Raw genomic sequence first — 23,798 nt, forward strand, 5'->3', positions numbered from 1 at the left:
GATCGCTGGCAAGACGGCCGAATAGGAATAGCTCCAGTTTGCAGCTCCCAGTGAGATGGACACAGAAGAAGGCGGATTTCTGCATTTCCATCTGAGGTACCTGGTTCATCTGACTGAGACTGGTTGGACAGTGGGGCCGCCCATGGAGGGCGAGCTGAAGCAGGGTGGGATGTCGCCTCACCTGGGAAGCACAGGAGTAGAGGAATTTTCTCCCCTACTCAAGAGAAGCTGTGAGGGACTGTGCCCTGCCATGAGGAACAGTGCACTCTGGACCAGATACTGAACTTTTCCCACGGTCTTCGCAACCCACAGACCAGGAGATTCCCTCCAGTGCCTACACCACCAGGGTCCTGGGTTTCAAACACAAAACTGGGTAGCCATTTGGGCAGACACGGAGCTAGCTGCAGTTTTTTTTTCCAAACCCCAGTGATGCTTGGAACACCAGCAAGACAGAACTGTTCACTCCCCTGGAAGGGGGTGCTGAAGACAGGGAGCCAAGTCGTCTGGCTCGGTGGGTCCCACCTCCACGGAGCACAGGAAATTTAAGATCCACTGGTATGAAATTCTTGGTGCCAGCATAGCAGCAGTCTGAGATTGACCTGGGACACTTGAGCTTGGTGGGGAGAGGGGTGTCCGCCATTGCTGAGGCTTGAGTAGGAGGTTTTACCCTCACAGAGTAAATAAAGCTACCGTGAAGTTCCAACTGGGTGGAGTGCACCACGGCTCAGCAAGGCCACTGTGGCCAGACTGCCTCTCTAGATTCCTCCTCTCTGGGCAGGGCATCTCTGAAAAAAAGGCAGCAGCCCCAGTCAGGGGCTTACAGATGAAACCCCCATCTCCCTGGAACAGAACATGTATGGGAAAGGGCAGCTGTGGGCACAGCTTCAGCAGACTTAAACGTACCTGCCTGACAGCTCCGAAGAGAGCAGCGGATCTCCCAGCACAGCATTTAAGCTCTGCTAAGGGTCAGACTGCCTCCTCAAGTGGGTTCCTGACCCCTGTGCCTCCTGACTGGGAGACACTTCCCAGTAGGGGCCAACAGACACCTCATAGAGGAGGGCTCTGGCTGGCATCTGGCTGGTGCCCCTCTGGTATGAAGCCTCCAGAGGAAGAAACAGGCAGCAATCTTTGCTGTTCTTTAGGCTCTGCTGGTGACACCCAGGCAATCAGGGTCTGGAATAGCCCTCCAGCACACTCCAGCAGACCTACAGCAGAGGGTCCTGACTGTTAGAAGGAAAACACACACACAGAAATAGTATCAACATCAACAAAAAGGATGTCCACTCAGAGATCCTATCCGAAGGTCACCGACTTCAAAGACGAAAGGGAGATAAAACCACAAAGATGGGGAGAAACCAGTGCAAAACGGCTGAAAATTCCAAAAACCAGAATACCTCTTCTCCTAAGCATCACAACTCCTCAGAAGCAAGGGACAAAACTGTACGGAGAATGAGTTTGACAGGTTGACAAAAGCAGGCTTCAGAAGGTCGGTAATAACAACCTTCTCCAAGTTAAAGGAGCATGTTCTAACCCATCACAAGGAAGCTAAAAACCTTGAAAAAAGGTTAGACAAATGGCTAACTAAAAGAACCAGTGTAAAGAAAAGCTTCAATGAACGGACAGAGCTGAAAATCACAGTACGAGAACTTTGTGAAGCATACACAAGTTTCAACAGCTCATTCGATCTAGCAGAAGAAAGGGTATCAGTGATTGAGGATCAAATTAATGAAATAAAGCAAGAAGACAAGATTAGAGAAAAAAAGAGTGAAAAGAAATGAACAAAGCCTCCAAGAAATATGGGACCATGTGAAAAGACCAAATCTACGTTTGATTGGTATAGCTGAAAGTGACGGGGAGAATGGAACCAATTGAGAAAACACTCTTCAGGATATTATCCAGGAGAACTTCCCCAACCTAGCAAGGCAGGCCAACATTCAAATTCAGGAAATACAGAGAACACCACAAAAATACTCCTCAAGAAGAGCAACCCCAAGACACATAATCGTCAGATTCATCAAGGTTGAAAGGAAATAAAAAATACTATCGGCAGCCAGAGACAAAGGCTGAGTTACCCACAAAGGGAAGCCCATCAGACTAACAGCAGATCTCTGCAAAACCCATAAGCCAGAAGATAGTGGGGGCCAATATTCAACATTCTTAAAGAAAAGAACTTGCAACCCAGAATTTCATATCTAGCCAAAGTAAGTTTCATAAACGAAGGAGAAATAAAATCTCTTACAGACAAGCAAATGCTGAGAGATTTTGTCACCACCAGGCCTGCCTTACAAGAGCTCCAGAAGGAAGCACTAAACATGGAAAGGAATAACCTGTACCAACCACTGCAAAAACATACCAAATTAACAATATTAACCTTAAATGTAAACAGGCTAAATGCCCCAATTAAAAGACACAGTCTGGCAAATTGGATAAAAAGTCAAGACCCAGTGGTGTGCTGTATTCAGGAAACCCATCTCACGTGCAAAGACACACACAGGCTCAAAATAAAACGATGGAGGAATATCTACCAAGCAAATGGAAAGCAAAAAAAAAAGCAGGGGTTGCAATCCTAGTCTCAGATAAAACAGACTTTAAACCAACAAAGATCAAACGAGACAAAGAAGGCCATTACATAATGGTAAAGGGATCAATTCAACAAGAAGAGCTAACTATCCTAAATATATACAGACCCAATACAGGAGCACTCAGATTCACAAAGCAAGTTCTTACGAAGAGACTTAGACTCCCACACAATAATAGTGGGAGACTTTAATACTCCACTATAAATAATTAGATCAACGAGACAGAAAATTAACAAGGATATTCAGGACTTGAACTCAGCTCTGGAACAAGCAGACCTAACAGACCTCTACAGAACTCTCCACCCCAAATCAACAGAATGTACATTCTTCTCAGCACCTCACAGCATTTATTCTAAAATTGACCACACAATTGGAAGTAAAACACTCCTCAGTAAACGCAAAAGAACAGAAATCGTAACATACAGTATCTCAGACCACAGTGCAATCAAATTAGAACTCAGGATTAAGAAACTCACTTAAAACTGCACAACTACATGGAAACTGAAAAACCTGCTCCTGAATAACTACTGCATAAATAACAAAATTAAGGCAGAAATAAAGATATTATTTGAAACCAATGAGAACAAAGACACAAAGTACCAGAATCTCTGGGACACATTTAAAGCAGTGTTTGGAGGGAAATTTATAGCACTAAATGCCCACAAGAGAAAGCAGGAAAGATCGAAAATGGACACTCTAACATCACAATTGACAGAACTAGAGCAGCAAGAGCAAGCAAATTCAAAAGCCAGCAGAAGACTAGAAACAACTAAGATCCGAGCAGAACTGAAGGAGATAAAGGCACAAAAAACCCTTCAAAAAAATCAATGAATCCAGGAGCTGGTGTTTTGAAAAGATTAACAAAATAGATAGACCACTAGCCAGGCTAATAAAGAAGAAAAGAGAGAAGAATCAAATATATGCAATAAAAAATCATAAAGGGGATATCACCACTGATCCCACAGAAATACAAACTACCATCAGAGAATACTATAAACACCTCTACGCAAATAAACTAGAATATCTAGAAGAAATGGATCAATTCCTGGACACACACACTCTCCCAAGTCTAAACCAAAAAGAAGTTGAGTCCCTGAAGAGACTAATAACCAGTTCTGAATTTGAGGCAGTAATTAATAGCCTACCAACCAAAAAATGTCCAGGACCAGACGGATTCACAGCCAAATTCTACCAGAGGTACAAAGAGGAGCTGGTACCATTCCTTCTGAAACTATTCCAATCAATAGAAAAAGAGGCCTCATTATGAGGCCAGCATCATCCTGATACCAAAACCTGGCAGAGACACAACAAAAAAAGAAAATTTCAGGGCAATATCCCTGATGAACATCAGTGTGAAAATCCTCAATAAAATACTGGCAAACCAAATCCAGCAGCACATCAAAAAGCTCATCCACCATGATCAAGTGGCCTTCATACCTGGGATACAACGCTTGTTCAACATACGCAAATCAACAATAAATGTAATCCATCACATAAACAGAACCAATGACAAAAACCACATGATTATCTCAATAGATGCAGAAAAGGCCTTCAATAAAATTAAACACCCCTTCATGTTAAAAACTCTCAAGAAACAAGGTACTGATGGAACATATCTCAAAATAATAAGAGCTATTTATGACAAACCCACAGCCAATATCCTACTGAATGGGCAAAAACTGGAAGCATTCCCTTTGAAAATCGGCACAAGACAAGGACGCCCTCTCTCACCACTCCTATTCAACATAGTGTTGGAAGTTCTGGCTAGGGCAATCAGGCAAGAGAAAGAAATAAAGGGTATTCAATTAAGAAAAAGAGGAAGTCAAATTGTCTCTGTTTGCAGATGACATGACTGTATATTTACAAAACCCCACTGTCTCAGCCCAAGATCTCCTTAAGCTCATAAGCAACTTCAGCAAAGTCCCAGGATACAAAATCAATGTGCAAAAATCACAAGCATTTCTGTACACCAATAACAGACAAACAGCGAGCCAAATCATGACTGAACTCCCATTCACAATTGCTACAAAGAGAATAAAATACTTAGGAACAACTTACAAAGGATGTGAAGGACCTCTTCAAGGAGAACTACAAACCATTGCTCAAGGAAATAAGAAAGGACACAAACAAATGGAAAAACATTCCATGCTCATGGATAGGAAGAATCAATATCGTGAAAATGGTCATATTGCCCCAAGTCATTTACAGATTCAATGCCATCCCCATCAAGCTACCACTGACTTTCTTCACAGAATTGGAAAATAAAATTACTTTAAATTTCATATGGAACCAAAAAAGAGCCTGCATAGCCAAGACAATCCTAAGCAAAAAGAACAAAGCTGGAGGCATCACACTACCTGACTTCAAACTATACTACAAGGCTACAGTAACCAAAACAGCACGGTACTGATACCAAAACAAGATATATAGACCAATGGAACAACAGAAGGCTCAGAAATAACACCACATATCTACAACCATCTGACCTTTCACAAATCTGACAACAACAAGTAATGGGGAAAGGATTCCCTATTTAATAAATGGTGCTGGGAAAACTGACTAGCCATATATAGAAAATTGAAACTGGATGCCTTCCTTACACCTTATACAAAAATTAACAAGGTGGATTAAAGACTTAAACATAAGACCTAAAACCATAAAAACCCTAGAAGAAAACTTGGGCTAAAATACCATTCAGGGCATAGGCATGGGTAAAGACTTCATGTCTAAAACATAAAAATCAAAGGCAACAAAAGCCAGAATTGACAAATGGGATCTAATTAAACTAAAGAGTTTCTGCACAGCAAAAGAAACTTTCATCAGAGTGAACAGGCAACCTACAGAATGGGAGAAAATCTTTGCAATCTATCCATCTGACAAAGGGCTAATAACCAGAATCTACAAAGAACTTAAACAAATGTACAAGAAAAAAAAAGAAAAAAAACCACCCCATCAAAAAGTGGGTGAAGGATATGAGCAGACACTTCTCAAAAGAAGACATTTATGCAGCCAAAAGACCCATGAAAAAATGCTCATCGTCACTGGTCATCAGAGAAATGCAAATCAAAACCACAATGAGATACCAACTCATGTCAGAATGGTGATCATTAAAAACTCAGGAAACAACAGATGCTGGAGCAGATCTGGAGAAATAGGAATGCTTTTACATTGTTGGTGGGAGTGTAAATTAGTTCAACCATTGTGAAAGACAGTGTGGTGATTCCTCAAAGATCTGGAGCCAAAAATACCATTTGACCCTGCAATCCCATTACTGGGTATATACCCAAAGGATTATAAATCATTTCACCATAAAGACACATGCACATATATGTTTACTGCAGCACTATTCACAATAGCAAAGACTTGGAACCAACCCAAATGTCCATCAGTGATAGACTGGATAAAGAAAATGTGGCACATATACATGGAATACTATGCAGCCATAAAATAGGATGGGTTCAGGTCTTCTAACACAAGAACAGAAAACCAAACACCTCATGTTCTCACTCATAAGTGGGAATTGAACAATGAGAACATATGGACATGGGAGAGGAACATCACACACCAGGGCCTGTCGGGGTGAGGGTCTAGGGAAGGGATAACATTAGAAGAAATACCTAATGTAGATGATGGGTTGATGGGTGCAGCAAACCACCATGGCACAGGTATACCTTTGTAACAAAATTACACGTTCTGCACATGTACCCCAGAACATAAAGTATGATTTTAAAAAAATAGTCACCCACAACTCTACCTCAAAATAGGACTTGTGAAAAACGACTTGTTTAAAAGCAATCAGAATTCTCATTTAATTAATAATAACCTGAAAGTTCTCAGGAAATCGCCTCCAACCTTAATTTATGGTACCCCAGTGGGAGAGCCATACTACCCAGGGATTCCCTACTGGAACTTCCTCTATAAAAGTGTCAATTCTAATGGATTACACCCTCAATCTTACTGTTTCACAAAATGAGAGAGGAGCTTTAAGAGCCTATGTTAAATTTCCTGCTGAAAATGGCTATTACTTTCTAGGCAGACTTGCAGAGCACTTCACAAATAGACTCTTAGGACTTACAGTTTACTATTAAGAATAAGACAAAATTCTTGCTTTTTATTATAGTATATTTCATCAGTCCCATAATTTTATATGTATTTAGTAACATTTTGTAGAGTTCTCTACATAATTTACATCTTCCTCATTTATACAATTCCCTTTAATAATGTGATCCAGATTAATAGAGCCCTAAAGACTAGACTGCAATGACTGAAAAAGATTTCGCTACATAATTTGAAGAAAGTCAAATTTTTACACTTGCTCCTGAAGATAATTTAAGTCACAAAATGGGCAGTGCAGAGTGTGGTAAGCAGAATTATGGTTGCCCAAAGACATCCATGTCCTAATCCCTAGAACCTGTGATTAGTCACATTGCAAAGGAGACTGCAGATGTGATTAAGGTTAAGGACTTGAGATGGGAAAATTAGCCAGAATTATCTAGGTGGAATCCATCTAATCACATGAGTCCTTAAAAAGAGGAAGGAAGCACAGAAGAGTGGGTCAGAGAGAGGCAACGTGAGAAGAATGTGACCCATGGTTGCTGGTTTTGAAGATGGAGGAAGTAGACCATGAACCAAGGAATATGGTGGCCTCTAGGAGCCAGAAAGGCAAGGAAACAGGTTTTCCCCTAGAGCCTCCAAAAAGGAACACAGCCCTGCCAACATCTTGATTTTACTGCAATCAGATTTGTGTTAGACTTCTCACCTACAAAACTGTAAGATAATAAATGTATGTTGTTTAAGCCACTAAGTTTGCATGAGTGGAAAATTAATACACAGAGGATACCTAGCTTGTTTTCAGCAAAACAAACTGGTTAGAAGAGCATAGTCGAACCTGGCTCTGAGCTGAAATCACAACTACTTGTCAACTTTGAAAACTTTTATCAATTATTAACTTCCCTGTGCCTCAGTTTTCTCATCTGTAAAATGGGACTGAAAATAAATTGTTATAAAATTGTTGTAAAGCACTTAGGACATGGCTTCACCATATACTAGGCACTAAACACATATTAACCTCTGCTATTGTTGATTTTAATCAGTAATATTTTTACCTTCTTTTTTGGTCATGCACAAAAAAACAAAAAAAGAAAAAAAAGAACAAGATCAAGTCTTCAGAATAGTCAAGGAAATGAACCCATCTAAAAAGAAAGCTGTGGCCAGGCACAGTGGCTCATGACTGTAATCCAAACACTTTGGGAGGCCATGGTGGGCGATCACCTGAGGTCAGGAGTTTGAGACCAGCCTGGCTGACATAGTGAAACCTTGTCTCTACAGAAATTAGCAGGGCATGGTGATGCATGCCTGTAATCCCAGCTACTCAGGAGGCTGAGGCAGGAGAATCGCTTGAGCCCAGGAGGAGGAGGTTGCAGTGAGCCGAGATCGCACCACTGCACTCCAGCTTAGGCCACAAGAGTGAAACACCATCTCAAATAAATAAATAAATAAATAAATAAATGAAAGGTTTATACACATCTCTACAAGCAGTCCCCATAATGCTCCTAGCCCCAGTCAACTACCAAGCAGTTCTTCAAGAGTAATTCCTAATAATACCAAAGTCAGAGTGCCACCATGAACTCCACTAGGTGATGAATGCAAACTCCAGACGCTGACAGATAAAGTGCCTATCAAAAAGTAAGGCCTATCATAGTAAAAATAACAGATGTAGCAAAATTAGCTTCTACTGAAATTTGCCATAATTGGCATATTTCAGCTTATTTTATATTTATACAACACTTCTTTGCAAAGCCTGCCCTGTCATTTCTTCATAAATAATTAAATTTTTTATTTCACTTGGCCACTGACTTGGCAACATTTACATAAATTAATATAACCAGGCTAAGCAGTAATGATTCCCATTATAAAAAAGCAAAGATGTAACAATTGGTAATTTCCATGAAAGGCAGAGATAAAATACAAATCAAAGGTACAAATACACTTTGTTTCATATTTCAACAGTCTACAACACCTCAGAGCAGTGTTAAAACTCAAAAGCAACATTACATCAGAAAGAGGGAGAAAACAAAACCTTTCTAGCTCCAAGAAGAGACTGGAGTACAAACTATTGTATTTATTGTATAATAAAACTAAATGTTTGCAATTTTTTAAAATTTGGCTACTAATTAAACAAGGAAAATTTATTAACAAATTCTATACTTTCCTGTAGTTAAAGTAATAAACTTCAAGATTCCATGCCTAAATAACCCTAAAATATTTTAAGTGGCATTTTATGAATCTTTTTTTTTTTTTATTATACTTTAAGTTCTAGGGTACATGGGCATAGCGTTTATATCATGTATAAATCATGTATAACTCCCCAATGCAATCCCTCCCTCCTCCCCCCTCCCCATGATAGGCCCCAGTGTGTGATGTTCCCCTTCCCGAGTCCAAGTGATCTCATTGTTCAGTTCCCACCTATGAGTGAGAACATGCGGTGTTTGGTTTCTCTTCTTGTGATAGTTTGCTAAGAATGATGGTTTCCAGCTGCATCCATGTCCCTACAAAGGATGCAAACTCATCCTTTTTTATGGCTGCATAGTATTCCATGGTGTATATGTGCCACATTTTCTTAATCCAGTCTGTCACAGATGGACATTTGGGTTGATTCCAAGTCTTTGCTATTGTGAATAGTGCTGCAATAAACATACGTGTGCATGTGTCTTTGTAGTAGAGTAATTATAATCCTTTGGGTATATACCCAGTAGTGGGATGGCTGGGTCATATGGTACATCTAGTTCTAGATCCTTGAGGAATCGCCATACTGTTTTCCATAATGGTTGAACTAGTTTACAATCCCACCAACAGTGTAAAAGTGTTCCTATTTCTCCACATCCTCTCCAACACCTGTTGTTTCCTGACTTCTTAATGATTGCCATTCTAACTGGTGTGAGATGGTATCTCATTGTGGTTTTGATTTGCATTTCTCTGATGGCGAGTGATGATGAGCATTTTTTCATGTGTCTGTTGGCTGTATGGATGTCTTCTTTTGAGAAATGTCTGTTCATATCCTTTTCCCACTTTTTGATGGGGTGTTTGTTTTTTTCTTGTATATTTGTTTGAGTTCTTTGTAGATTCTGGATATTAGCCCTTTGTCAGATGAGTAGGTTGCAAAAATTTTTTCCCATTCTGTAGGTTGCCTGTTCACTCTGATGGTAGTTTCTTTAGCTGTGCAAAAGCTCTTTAGTTTAATTAGATCCCATTTGTCAATTTTGGCTTTTGCTGCCGTTGCTTTTGGTGTTTTAGACATGAAGTCCTTGCCCATGCCTATGTCCTGAATGGTACTATCTAGATTTTCTTCTAGGGTTTTTATGGTATTAGGTCTAACATTTAAGTCTCTAATCCATCTTGAATTAATTTTCGTATAAGGGGTAAGGAAAGGATCCAGTTTCAGCTTTCTACTTATGGCTAGCCAATTTTCCCAGCACCATTTATTAAATAGGGAATCCTTTCCCCATTTCTTGTTTCTCTCAGATTTGTCAAAGATCAGATGGCTGTAGATGTGTGGTATTATTTCTGAGGACTCTGTTCTGTTCCATTGGTCTATATCTCTGTTGTGGTACCAGTACCATGCTGTTTTGGTTACTGTAGCCTTGTAGTATAGTTTGAAGTCAGGTAGCGTGACGCCTCCAGCTTTGTCCTTTTGACTTAGGATTGTCTTGGCAATGCGGGCTCTTTTTTGGTTCCATATGAACTTTAAAGCAGTTTTTTCCAATTCTGTGAAGAAACTCATTGGTAGCTTGATGGGGATGGCATTGAATCTATAAATTACCTTGGGCAGTATGGCCATTTTCACGATATTGATTCTTCCTATCCATGAGCATGGTATGTTCTTCCATTTGTTTGTGTCCTCTTTATTTCACTGAGCAGTGGTTTGTAGTTCTCCTTGAAGAGGTCCTTTACATCCCTTGTAAGTTGGATTCCTAGGTATTTTATTCTCTTTGAAGCAATTGTGAATGGAAGTTCATTCCTGATTTGGCTCTCTGCTTGTCTGTTACTGGTGTATAAGAATGCTTGTGATTTTTGCACATGAATTTTGTATCCTGAGACTTTGCTGAAGTTGCTTATCAGCTTAAGGAGATTTTGGGCTGAGACAATGGGGTTTTCTAAATATACAATCACGTCATCTGCAAACAGGGACAATTTGACTTCTTCTTTCCTAACTGGATACCCTTGATTTCTTTCTCTTGCCTGATTGCCCTAGCCAGAACTTCCAACACTATGTTGAATAGGAGTGGTGAGAGAGGGCATCCCTGTCTTGTGCCAGTTTTCAAAGGGAATTTTTCCAGTTTTTGCCCATTCAGTATGATATTAGCTGTGGGTTTGTCATAAATAGCTCTTATTATTTTGAGGTATGTTCCATCAATACCGAATTTATTGAGCGTTTTTAGCATAAAGGGCTGTTAAATTTTGTCAAAAGCCTTTTCTGCATCTATTGAGATAATCATGTGGTTCTTGTCTTTGGTTCTGTTTATATGCTGGATTACGTTTATTGATTTGCGAATGTTTAACCAGCCTTGCATCCCAGGGATGAAGCCCACTTGATCATGGTGGATAAGCTTTTTGATGTGCTGCTGAATCCGGTTTGCCAGTATTTTATTGAGATTTTTGCATCGATGTTCATCAGGGATATTGGTCTAAAATTCTCTTTTTTTGTTGTGTCTCTGCCAGGCTTTGGTATCAGGATGATGTTGGCCTCATAAAAGAGTTAGGGAGGATTCCCTCTTTTTCTATTGATTGGAATAGTTTCAGAAGGAATGGTACCAGCTCCTCCTTGTACCTCTGGTAGAATTCAGCTGTGAATCCATCTGGTCCTGGACTTTTTTTGGTGGGTAGGCTATTAATTGTTGCCTCAATTTCAGAGCCTGCTATTGGTCTATTCAGGGATTCAACTTCTTCCTGGTTTAGTCTTGGGAGAGTGTAAGTGTCCAGGAATTATCCATTTCTTCTAGATTTTCTAGTTGATTTGCATAGAGGCATTATAGTATTCTCTGATGGTTGTTTGTATTTCTGTGGGGTCGGTGGTGATATCCCCTTTATCATTTTTTATTGCGTCTATTTGATTCCTCTCTCTTTTCTTCTTTATTAGTCTAGCTAGTGGTCTGTCAATTTTGTTGATCTTTTCAAAAAACCAACTCCTGGATTCATTGATTTTTTGGAGGGTTTTTTGTGTCTCTATCTCCTTCAGTTCTGCTCTGATCTTAGTTATTTCTTGCCTTCTGCTAGCTTTTGAATGTGTTTGCTCTTGCCTCTCTAGTTCTTTTAATTGTGATGTTAGAGTGTCATTTTAGATCTTTCCTGCTTTCTCTTGTGGGCATTTAGTGCTATAAATTTCCCTCTACACACTGTTTTAAATGTGTCCCAGAGATTCTGGTATGTTGTATCTTTGTTCTCATTGGTTTCAAAGAGCATCTTTATTTCTGCTTTCATTTGGTTATGTACCCAGTAGTCATTCAGGAGCAGGTTGTTCAGTTTCCATGTAGTTGAGCGGTTTTGACTGAGTTTCTTAGTCCTGAGTTCTAGTTTGATTGCACTGTGGTCTGAGAGACAGTTTGTTATAATTTCTGTTCTTTTACATTTGCTGAGGAGTGCTTTACTTCCAATTATGTGGTCAATTTTGGAATAAGTGCGATGTGGTGCTGAGAAGAATGTATATTCTGTTGATTTGGGGTGGAGAGTTCTATAGATGTCTATTAGGTCCGCTTGCTGCAGAGATGAGTTCAATTCCTGGATATCCTTGTTAACTTTCTGTCTTGTTGATCTGTCTAATGTTGACAGTGGAGTGTTGAAGTCTCCCATTATTATTGTATGGGAGTCTAAGTCTCTTTGTAGGTCTCTAAGGACTTGCTTTATGAATCTGGGTGCTCCTGTATTGGGTGCATATATATTTAGGAGAGTTAGCTCTTCCTGTTGAATTGATCCCTTTACCATTATGTAATGGCCTTCTTTGTCTCTTTTGATCTTTGATGGTTTAAAGTCTGTTTTATCAGAGACTAGGATTGCAACCCCTGCTTTTTTTTGTTCTCCATTTGCTTGGTAGATCTTCCTCCATCCCTTTATTTTGAGCCTATGTATGTCTCTGCATGTGAGATGGGTCTCCTGAATACAGCAGACTGATGGGTCTTGACTCTTGATCCAGTTTGCCAGTCTGTGTCTTTTAATTGGAGCATTTAGTCCATTGACATTTAAGGTTAATATTGTTATGTGTGAACTTGATCCTGTCATTATGATATTAACTGGTTATTTTGCTCGTTAGTTGATGCAGTTTCTTCCTAGCCTCGATGGTCTTTACATTTTGGCATGTTTTTGCAATGGCTGGTACCGGTTGTTCCTTTCCATGTTTAGGGCTTCCTTCAGGGTCTCTTGTAAGGCAGGCCTGGTGGTGACAAAATCTCTAAGCATTTGCTTATCTGTAAAGGATTTTATTTCTCCTTCACTGATGAAGCTTAGTTTGGCTGGATATGAAATTCTGGGTTGAAAATTCTTTTCTTTAAGAACGTTGAATATTGGCCCCCACTCTCTTCTGGCTTGTAGAGTTTCTGCGAGAGGTCTGCTGTTAGTCTGATGGGCTTCCCTTTGTGGGTAACCCGACCTTTCTCTCTGGCTGCCCTTAAGATTTTTTCCTTCATTTCAACTTTGGTGAATCTGGCAATTATGTGTCTTGGAGTTGCTCTTCTGGAGGAGTATCTTTGTGGCGTTCTCTGTATTTCCTGAATTTGAATGTTGGCCTGCCCTACTAGGTTGGGGAAGTTCTCCTGGATGATATCCTGAAGAGTGTTTTCCAACTTGGTTCCATTTTCCCCCTCACTTTCAGGCACCCCAATCAGACGTAGATTTGGTCTTTTTACATAATCCCATACTTCTTGCAGGCTTTGTTCATTTCTTTTTCTTCTTTTTTCTTTTGGTTTCTCTTCTCGCTTCATTTCATTCATTTGATCCTCAATCGCTGATACTCTTTCTTCCAGTTGATCGAGTCGGTTACTGAAGCTTGTGCATTTGTCACGTATTTCTCGTGTCATGGTTTTCATCTCTGTCATTTCGTTTATGACCTTCTCTGCATTAATTAGTCTAGCTGTCAATTCTTCCACTCTTTTTTCAAGATTTTTAGTTTCTTTGCGCTGGGTACGTAATTCCTCCTTTAGCTCTGAGAGGTTTGATGGACTGAAGCCTTCTTCTCTCATCTCGTCAAAGTCATTCTCTGACCAGCTTTGATCCGTTGCTGGCGATGGGCTGCGCTCCTTTGCAGGGGGAGATGCGCTCTTATTTTTTGAATTTCCAGCTTTTCTGCCCTGCTTCTTCCCCATCTTTGTGGTTTTATCTGTCTCTGGTCTTTGATGATGGTGACGTACTGATGGGGTTTTGGTATAGGTGTCCTTCCTGTTTGATAGTTTTCCGTCTGACAGTCAGAAGGACTGTCTGTTGGTCTGTTGGAGATTGCTTGAGGTCCACTCCAGACCCTGTTTGCCTGGGATCAGCAGCAGAGGTTGCCGAAGATAGAATATTGCTGAACAGCGAGTGTACCTGTCTGATTCTTCCTTTGGAAGTTTCCTCTCAGGGGTGACTCCACCCTGTGAGGTGTGGGGTGTCAGACTGCCCCTAGTGGGGGATGTCTCCCAGCTAGGCTACTCAGGGGTCAGGGACCCACCTGAGCAGGCAGTCTGTCCGTTCTCAGATCTCAACCTCCGCGTTAGGAGATCCACGGCTCTCCCCAAAGCTGTCAGACAGAGTCGTTCGCGTCTGCACCGGCCCCCGCTGCTTCCCCTATTGGACTGCAGCTGTGCGCTGTCCACAGAGGTGGAGTCTACAGAGACAGGCAGGCTTCCTTGAGCTGCTGTGAGCTCCACCCAGTTCGAGCTTCCCAGCGGCTTTGTTTACCTACTTAAGCCTCAGCAATGGCGGGCGCCCCTCCCCCAGCCTCGCTGCTGCCTTGCGGATAGATCGCCGCAGACTGCTGTGTTAGCAGTGAGGGAGGCTCCGTGGGCGTGGGACCCTCCCGGCCAGGTGTGGGATATATTCTCCTGGTGTGCCTGTTTCCTTAAAGCGCAGTATTGGGGTGAGAGTTACCCGATTTTCCAGGTGTTGTGTGTCTCAGTTCCCCTGGCTAGGAAAACGGATTCCTTCCCCCTTGCGCTTCCAGGTGAGGCGATGCCTCGCCCTGCTTCAGCTCACGCTGGTCAGGCTGCAGCAGCTGACCAGCACCGATTGTCTGGCACTCCCTAGAGAGATGACCCCAGTACCTCAGTTGAAAATGCAGAAATTTTCTGTGTCGCTGTGTCTTCTGTGTCGCTGGCGCTGGGAGTTGGAGACTGGAGCTGTTCCTATTCGGCCATCTTGCTCCGCCCCCTTAAGTGGCATTTTAAAGGGAGCAAAATATGCTCCAACAATATATTAAGCTCTCAACAGAAATATTTCCAATTAGTTATACAAAATGTACTGATTGAATCCAAATTGTTTTTCTATTTTTTTCTACCTTTTCATTATTTCAAGCTCTACAGAACTAATAAGAACTATAAGAACTAATTTTTATCTGAAAAGACAATGATAATAAACATTACAATTTTGTTAAAATGCAATGAAGATTTTGGCTGCCACAAGAAGGCACCTGTGAGGCATCCCACAAAAGACATCCAGTCTTCTCCCCCAACCCAAAGTTATAACAGCAAAGAAACTCTCTGCAGAGGTCCAGAAGGTCTCCAAGCCCAGTTGAGCTGAACCCTCTGTAAAAGCAAGTCTAAGACAATCCACAAGATTCCCCTAAATCTTTACATTCAAAGTATACCCTCCTGCCCTCAACCCTAAACATAACCCCAAAATGGCTTTGTCTTGTTCAGTAAGATATTGGGTGTCTTCAAAGAAGAAAAAATAAGTTCGTGGATATTTCCTCAAAGTGTGTTACAGGTATGACCATGTATGCACATGTGGATGCGTGCACATTTAGGAGTGGAGAAGGCATAGGACAGAGGTCACATACTCAAAAGCTCCCAGGACCAGACACTGAATGTAATACATGAGATAACTGAGTAAAAGCTACTAGGAGTAATAAATATTATAGCACAAAAGAAAGCATATGCTCTATCAAAAAGCATTCAACTTTAGAAAAACAGTGCTGGTCGCCCAAGTGTGGTGGCTCACGCCTGTAACGCCATCACTTTGGGAGGCCAGGAGTTTGAGACCAGTCTGGCCGACATGGTGAAACCCTGTGTGTACTAAAAATACAAAAATTAGCTGGGCGTGGTGGCAGGCACCTGTTATCCCAGCTTCTTGTGAGGCCGAGGCAGGAGAATCCCTTGAACCCAGGAGGCAGAGGTTGCAGAGAGCCAAAATTGTGCCACCGCACTCCAGCCTGGGCCAACAGAGCAAGATGAAAGAAAGGGGAGGGGAGAGGAGGGGACGGAGGGAGGGAGATGAAAGAGAGGGGAGACGAAAGAGAGGGCAGGGGAGGGGAGGGGAGGGGAGGAAGGAAGGAAGGAAGGAAGGAAGGAAGGAAGGAAGGAAGGGCTGGTCTAATAAAACACAGATGCAGTTGGATTCAGCAGGCAGGCCAGGTTCAGCTGCCACTTTTCAACCCTGATAATACAACAGACCAATGAATCACTGTACATCTTATTTGCTCTGAAGGTTGCAAAGGGCTCATCACAGGTTCCAATGCACTTACCTCAGGCCCACCCAGCCCAGCCCAACCTAGCTTAGCCCCCAGAAAGCTCCTCCAGGTCTTTGCCTAGGAACTGAGGCATACTAAAAAGCTTAGTGGCTGAAGAATTAAATACTTACCACTTGAGCTTCCAGCAGTAGAATACTGAGAGGTATCAAGGAATTTTCGAGGAGTAGGGAGGTTTGTAATATCAATCAGAGGAACAGAAGCATCTTTCACAAGGGAGCTGAAAGGGAAAAGAGCACTAGTTACCACTTTCTCCAAAACCAACTGAAGTCCTCCCACTACATGCCCCATCCTTACCACTTTTGTTTTTGTCATGAGTCCTCTTTACACTAGAACTTCAAACATCTGGATCTCCCCAGTATATTTTCAATAAAGAGGTAACTGTCACAGACAGGGGTATAAAAATGTATTGTAAGGGTTCTAAGTACTTAAATTTTTATTTTGTCATTTCATTCAAAGCTGTTTAAAAAATTAGCGTAGTGTATTCTGGATCACTGGATAACCACCTTGTAATAACACTATGCCGGGCAATTTCACTATCCTCCTTTGTATCTGTATTAAATATTAATTTATCAACAAAGAAAGATCAAATGACAACACGCCATGATACTGAATAAAGGTTTAACTAGTGTTTACATATGTTTTTCAGGCTACAGTTTTTGACATATTCCAGAAGTTTACTACATTCAGTTTTCTTCAAAAGAGACTCATAAATTTCATGACGTTGATAATCACAACAATTAAAATGATTTAAGGATCTCAAACAGGTTAATTCAGTATTTGATTACCCATTTCACCTTTCCTAAGAAGGCCAAGCTCCTCATCTTAATAATTAACTTTAAATAAACTAATAAACTTTAAATAAACTAATAAATCAACTTCCTTCAAAATAAACACATTAATTTTAAATCACGAAAACTATAAAAATCAAAATTTCAAATTAATTCCCATCTCAAAGTACCTGTTAAGTGCAAGAATGCAGGCAATGCCAAGCCAACTAAACTGTATGCCCTGCTCTCAAGAAATGGAATCGTCTCGCCACACTATCTACAACAGAAGAGCCCCTCGGAGCCAAATCCAAGGGTAGGGAAGTCAAAGCCGTAATTCTCACTTTTTAGTACTGAAATACATCATCAGTAGCACTGGCTACGGAGAGCAGGCAAAGGAAGAGCAGGGAAGAGACCAAGCCCATAGGAAAGATTTCTTCAAATGGAAGAAAGGAAGGATGTGTGCAATTGGGAACAACATCTGCCCCCACTACAGTGATATATCCCCATCTCCCCTCTACACTCCTTTTGGAACGAATGTGCTAGGTATGTGTGTATTTATAATCCAATAAAAAACAAACATGTCCTCTCAGAGAACTTTGAAAAATAAAGTTTGTTAGGTGATAATTCAGGTTCAAGTGATAATTTCGCACTGTGTTAAAGAGCGAAATTATCACTTAAGGTTTTATTCTTTTCATTGGGTGCAAATAATGTGGGAGCCACTCTCCTAGGCCTTGAGGATCACTATGACAGTCATTAACTTCTCCCTTTTCACTTATTACAAGGAACAAGGGAATCATTACTCAAACGATTCTTCAGCATCCATTATGTGCTTGGCACTGTGCTCAGTTCTGAGGATGCGAGTATGACTAAGATATTAACTAAACCAAACAGCATTATTTCCAAATGAGCTAAACCAAACAGCATATTTTCAATTGTTAAAATTACCCACAGGCTAATGTGAAAAGTGAAGTATGAGATATTAAAGTAACAGAAAGCATTTACCAGGAATTGAACTGGCATCCTCCCAACAACTCTTTTCCACCAATATAAACCTGTAAGTTCCCAGCCTAAACTATCTCAAGAAAATCCAACAGTCCTCAAATCCAATAACTTTTCATAATGGTTTATCTATTTATAAAATAGATAATCGATTTGTCCGTTCTTTCATGTTTTATGACTTCTTTTGTCCTCTCATTTTTTTCTACTCATTGACGTCATCCTCTTTCACCTGCATTTTACTCACAATTAGAAAACACTTTACAGGTTCCCCTAGGCCCTGGATACAGATGCCCAAAGACACAGAGAGCTCTTTCCACCATCTTTCCATGCCACCGTAATGGTGTGCATAAATGTCCTGTCTGCTGCTTTCAAGAGCATCAACAATGCCGAAAAGAGAGGGAAACACCTGGTTCTTACTAGACCTTGTTCCAAAGTCACAGTCTGGTGTCTTCATCAACTGTGATGACAAAGTATGGGTACATGGGTGAATTTGAAATCACTGATGATCCCAGAGCTGGAAAAATTGTTGTGAACCTCACAGTGTGACCAAGTTGTTGTGAACAAGTGTGATCAGCCCCAGATTTGACATCCAACTCAAAGATCTAGAAAAATCTAGAAAAAACACAGAATAATCTGCTCCCATACCACCAGTTTGGTTTCATTGTACTGATTTCACTCACATCATGGACCATGAAGAAGCAACACAAAAACACACAGGAGAGAAAATCCCGGGGTTCTTCATCTAGGGATGTAATACATATTTACAAATAAAATGCTTCAATGGACAAATGAATAAAGTAAAATAAATTTTTTTTTTTTTTTGAGACGGAGTCTCGCTCTGTCGCCCAGGCTGGAGGGCAGTGGCCGGATCTCAGCTCACTGCAAGCTCCGCCTCCCGGGTTTACGCCATTCTCCTGCCTCAGCCTCCCAAGTAGCTGGGACTACAGGCGCCTGCCACCTTGCCTGGCTAGTTTTTTGTATTTTTTTAGTAGAGACGGGGTTTCACCGTGTTAGCCAGGATGGTCTCCATCTCCTGACCTCGTGATCTGCCCATCTTGGCCTCCCAAAGTGCTGGAGCAATAAAAAATTTTTTAATTATAAAAAAAGACACAGGTTTATGGTACTGCTACAGAGTAAAAAAACTTTAACTTTAAATGACAGGAATAATACATTGTCTAAATCTTTAAATATTTCTATAACAAAGTGGAGGAATTATTTTCAAAGCATAAACAAAGGTATCAATCAGTGGAGAAATTCAGTTATATAGCTGGAATACTGCCTGCCACACCTAATGATGAAACAGTGCACACTGATACTTTTCAGTGCACATTGATATTTTTACGTGTATTTATAATAGTACATACTTCTATGAACATAGATGTACATGCGAATCACTTTAGATTAAATCCTACAATTATTTTCTCAGTTTTAACCTAAAAACATATTTCGGTTAAATTTAGGGTGATAAACGACTTGCCATTTCAACTCTGAAAAACATAACCTGCTGATTTTATTATCAGAGCCAGAAGGGCCCTTGAATTCCATCAATAAACTTTGAGAAAGTCAATTTACTGCAAAACTATTTTCATACACTCATCTCTCTCTCTAAAATGTTCCCTTAGGCTTCAATTTTCTCCTTTGTGAGCACTAACCCAAAGGCAAGTAACTCTGGAAATGACTTTAGTTTTGCTCCTGCTGTTTTATGAAAGGACTTAGTCTCAAAAGTTCCAGAGAAAGGGGCACACCCACTCACTTTGTGACTATAGACATGAATGAAGCTCAGCAGAAGGTAGGCGCTATTGTAGAATATCGCATTAAATAGTATGGACCTCAGTTTGCATTTCACAACAGAGAAAAAGACCTCACCACATATCAGAGAAAAGGCTGAGAAGGGATTAATTAATACCTTCAAAGGGTTTTTAATCTCTCAGAGAAAGCATTTTTTGTAAATAAAAAATAAAATAAAAATTAGACTGCTCTTTTGGAAATATTGATAGTATTTTTCATTTTAAATACATGATTACAATTTTTTATTTTAAATCCATTCAGAATCATTCATAACTGAGATCAAAAGACAGCTGATATACAGTAAATCCCTGCTAGTATAAAACAGTCCCCCCAAAATTACCAATTATATATTATGACCGAATACATTTTGCCATTTAATAGCAACATTGGTAGAGGACAAGAAAAGTATACAGCAAATTAAACCAAAAACAAGCAACAACAACCACTGCCACTGTAACCTCAAGAACTTCCTGGCCATTAACCAACCATCCAACTAGTAAACATCTGCTTCTAAATGTTAGTTTTCAAAATTTCACAACATGAAAACAGTTTTTTAAGAGGGGTCAGAAGTGCTGACAGCTTATTAAACAACTACTTTTTAATTATAACATATTTCTGTTCCTTCGTTTTGCAATAAATGGGTTCAACTACATACAAAATTTACAACTGCAACTCATTTGGCTGATTTTGTGTAACTAAAAAATGACAGAGATGAGTTGAACTTTAAGTTGTAAATCGAATTAACTGACATATTCAATTCTATAACCAGAACAGCTGGCACAGTACCTGTCAAAGAGCAAGTGCTCATAAAATTTTGTTAAATCAAACTGAGCTGAGAAATATCTGTCAAAGATAATGTGCCCTTAGTAAGAAGATTTAACTAAATAATGAAACAGGAATGGCTGGCATAGTAATTCTCAATAGTTCTAAGATCTGGTGGAACACTCAGAAAGAATAATGAATGATTTAGAGGGTATAAAAGTAAAAATGAGCCATTGTTTCAAATGACAGACCAAAGGTGAAGACATGGTAACAGAAAATAAAGTGAAGCTAAAAATTTTAAATCTAAGCAAAGAGGGGAAAAAAAAAAACAACAAAAACTGAACGATAAAAAGAAAACCAACATATGTGAACAGAAAAAAAAATCTTTTTTTTTTTTTTTAAATCTTTAAAAGACAAAATAGGGAACAAATACAATGGAGTCAAGAATGTTCTTTACATGTCCAGAGACAAATATGGACACCAAATTTTCTCTTCCATGAGCTAGAGGATGTCCCAGGATGGCTGAGGAAGCAAGGTTAAACCAAGTATTAATCCAAGAGATCATGCAATAAATAAAAGAATTACTTTTAAACAACTTTTTAATTTTATCTGATTATAAAGGTGTAAATTCTTTCTAGAAAATATAAAAAAAAATAATCCATTCACATCATTTTGGTATATTGCCTTCCAAAACATTTTACAGAAAGGAGCATCAAGGCCAAGCACAGTGATATGCCTGTTACTTAGGAGGCTGAGGTGCAAGGATTGCTTGAAAAAAAATTTAAAAATGAGTCTCTGTCTCTCCATCCACCCCCAACATCGCACACCACAAAAATGGCACACATGCTCCTTTTTCAACATTCTTTGATCATCCTGCATAGTTTTGAATTCTAGTTTTTCCCTTCAAGCATATAGCCTAAGCATTTTCCCATTTCATTTTTAAAAATCTTCAAAAAGATCATCAGTAATTGTATTTTTTTTTTAAACACGCTCATGATGTATACAGCAAATAAAAGAATTTCTACTTCCCTATTCCCCACCTCACATTTCCATTTCTCACGAGTAATTCCTTTTGTCAGTGTTTTGACATTATCTGTCTGGACATTTTCTATACACATACAAATATTTATACCAACATATAAAGTATACATATTTAAGTTTCTATCCTTTCAATCTTTCACAAATAGGTTCGTACTATCTATGCTATTTTTCAATTTGCTTTTGGGACCCAAAAATGCACCTTAGAAACCTTTCTACATCAGCACATAGAGACCATTATCATTCAAGTTCTATAATTACATGGTATCAATATACCATACTCCTCTTGATGAACATTTAAGCTGCATCTTGTTGTTGTTCTTACCAACAATGTCACAATGAATATCTTGTTACATATATTTTTATGAACTGGTACTGTTTTTGTAGGATGTAGACCTAGAAACAAAATTCCCTGGACAAAGAATATGCAAATTTATTTTCCATAAAGGCATACTGGTCATTCCACCATCAAGAGAAAGGTATGCATTTCCGCCATCTTTGCCATCATAACATGCTATCAATGTCTTTGAACAAAAAATTGCATTTAATTTTTCAAAAGTGTATTTCTCTGACTACTCATGATATTAAACAATCTTATGTTTATTAGCCATTTGCATTTTTAATCTATGAACAGTCTATATCCCTTTTTACTAAGCTTACAAATACCTGCATGCTTTAGATATTAAAGCGTTATATGACATACATATATTTTCTCAGAGTGTAGTTTATCCTCTGACTCTGTTTTACTAAAGGTAAGTTTTGGGTTTTTAAATGGCTAAACCATTTAATATATTTCTTTATGTCTTCTGATATGCTTGGAAAAGGCTCCTCCACACACATCCTTCTATAAGTTTTTCTAATGCTAATACAGTGTTATGTGATTTTTACATCTGGCTGAATTATTTGTACATAAGAGGTAGGCATCTAAATTTATTTCTTCAAATCAACAGTCAATTGTCTGAACACTATATAATAAATAGCCTTCATTACCCCCAGTTGACTTGAACTATTGTTCAAAAATACCAAAGTCCATAGATCCTGGGGTCTATTTCTCAACTCTACTTTGTCTCACCCATCTGATTTTCTATTTGCATGTCTGTACTGTTTTCTTTTTTTAAAAATTTTGTTTTTGCATGTCTGTACTGTTCTGACTAAAACAGTTTTACAACATGCTTTGATATCACATAAGAAATGCCCCCCTCATAACCTCCCTTCCCAATTCTTTTAAACAAGTCTTACGCATGTATTCATCCATGTGAACTTTAGATTTCATTTGACAGTTTCAAAATTTTCAACTGGAATTTAACTGGAACTGACATCTTCATGAGCTAAGAACAAGGACAGTCTCACCATTTATTTGTTTCATTTCCTCCAAATAAAATATTTATTATTTTTTGTATGTGAGCATGTACCTTTCTTTCATTTGTCAATTCTACTACCTATTTTCTACTTCGAAAATGTCTAGTAGTCTTTATACGTAAGTGCCTTCATGTGATTTCCTTTGTTTTCTCCCGCAGTAGAAATTTGTTGGGTGTTTGTTTTGGCTACCAAACATCTGAACAGTCCATCCCCACTGACTGCATCAAAGCAAAAAGAAGGCCCCACTTCCTACTATGGAAGCTGAAGGAGGCCAGGCATTACCAGGCTCAGCAAACTGGATGCTTGAATCCAGAACTTTGAATCTTGAAGAGATAAAGGAAAGATGCAGGGACATTTAGAGATCATTTACAGAAGAGTTTAAAATCCAGCTACTATGGGCAGGGTGCCAGCAAAAATAGCAACCCAAACAGACCCTTCCTGTGGCTTGTCTAAGACTGTGTGTGCTCAGCTGCTTAATCTCCGTTGGTTCCTACTGGGTTTTAGAGCCTGATTATACAGACTTCCCATAGATTCCGTGAACAACCTGATAACTTTCCAATAAATTCTTTTCCTATTTTAGTTACCCAGACTGATTTCCTCTATTTGCACTCAAGAATGTTGGCATATAATGAAACCATTTAACCATTTTTTGTTTTTCTCTCATCAACAGAGGACCTTGAAGGACACAATGTTATTCTAGGACCTTCTGTACGTCATTTCACTTAAAGTTACAGCTTCATTTCACTTAAAGTCACAGTTTCCAAGTACCTGTTGAGAGCATTAAGTGAGAATTTACTG

At 39.5% G+C, this 23,798-nt stretch overlaps 1 protein-coding gene across 4 annotated transcripts in view; it reads right to left on the reverse strand.

Annotated features, from left to right (window-relative positions):
• The window catches only part of EXOC4 (exocyst complex component 4), an 823,024-nt gene that overhangs the window by 733,858 nt on the left and 65,368 nt on the right, over positions 1–23,798 (reverse strand). For all 4 annotated transcript variants that reach the window (XM_033193639.1, XM_033193641.1, XM_033193640.1 and 1 more), the window contains exon 5: positions 16,398–16,504. In XM_033193639.1, coding sequence (XP_033049530.1) covers positions 16,398–16,504 — 107 coding nt within the window. The remainder of the gene's footprint in view (positions 1–16,397; positions 16,505–23,798) is intronic.

The sequence above is a fragment of the Trachypithecus francoisi genome, unplaced genomic scaffold, assembly GCF_009764315.1.
Source record: "Trachypithecus francoisi isolate TF-2019V2 unplaced genomic scaffold, Tfra_2.0 Lachesis_group4, whole genome shotgun sequence".
Taxonomy (NCBI): Eukaryota; Metazoa; Chordata; class Mammalia; order Primates; family Cercopithecidae; genus Trachypithecus; species Trachypithecus francoisi.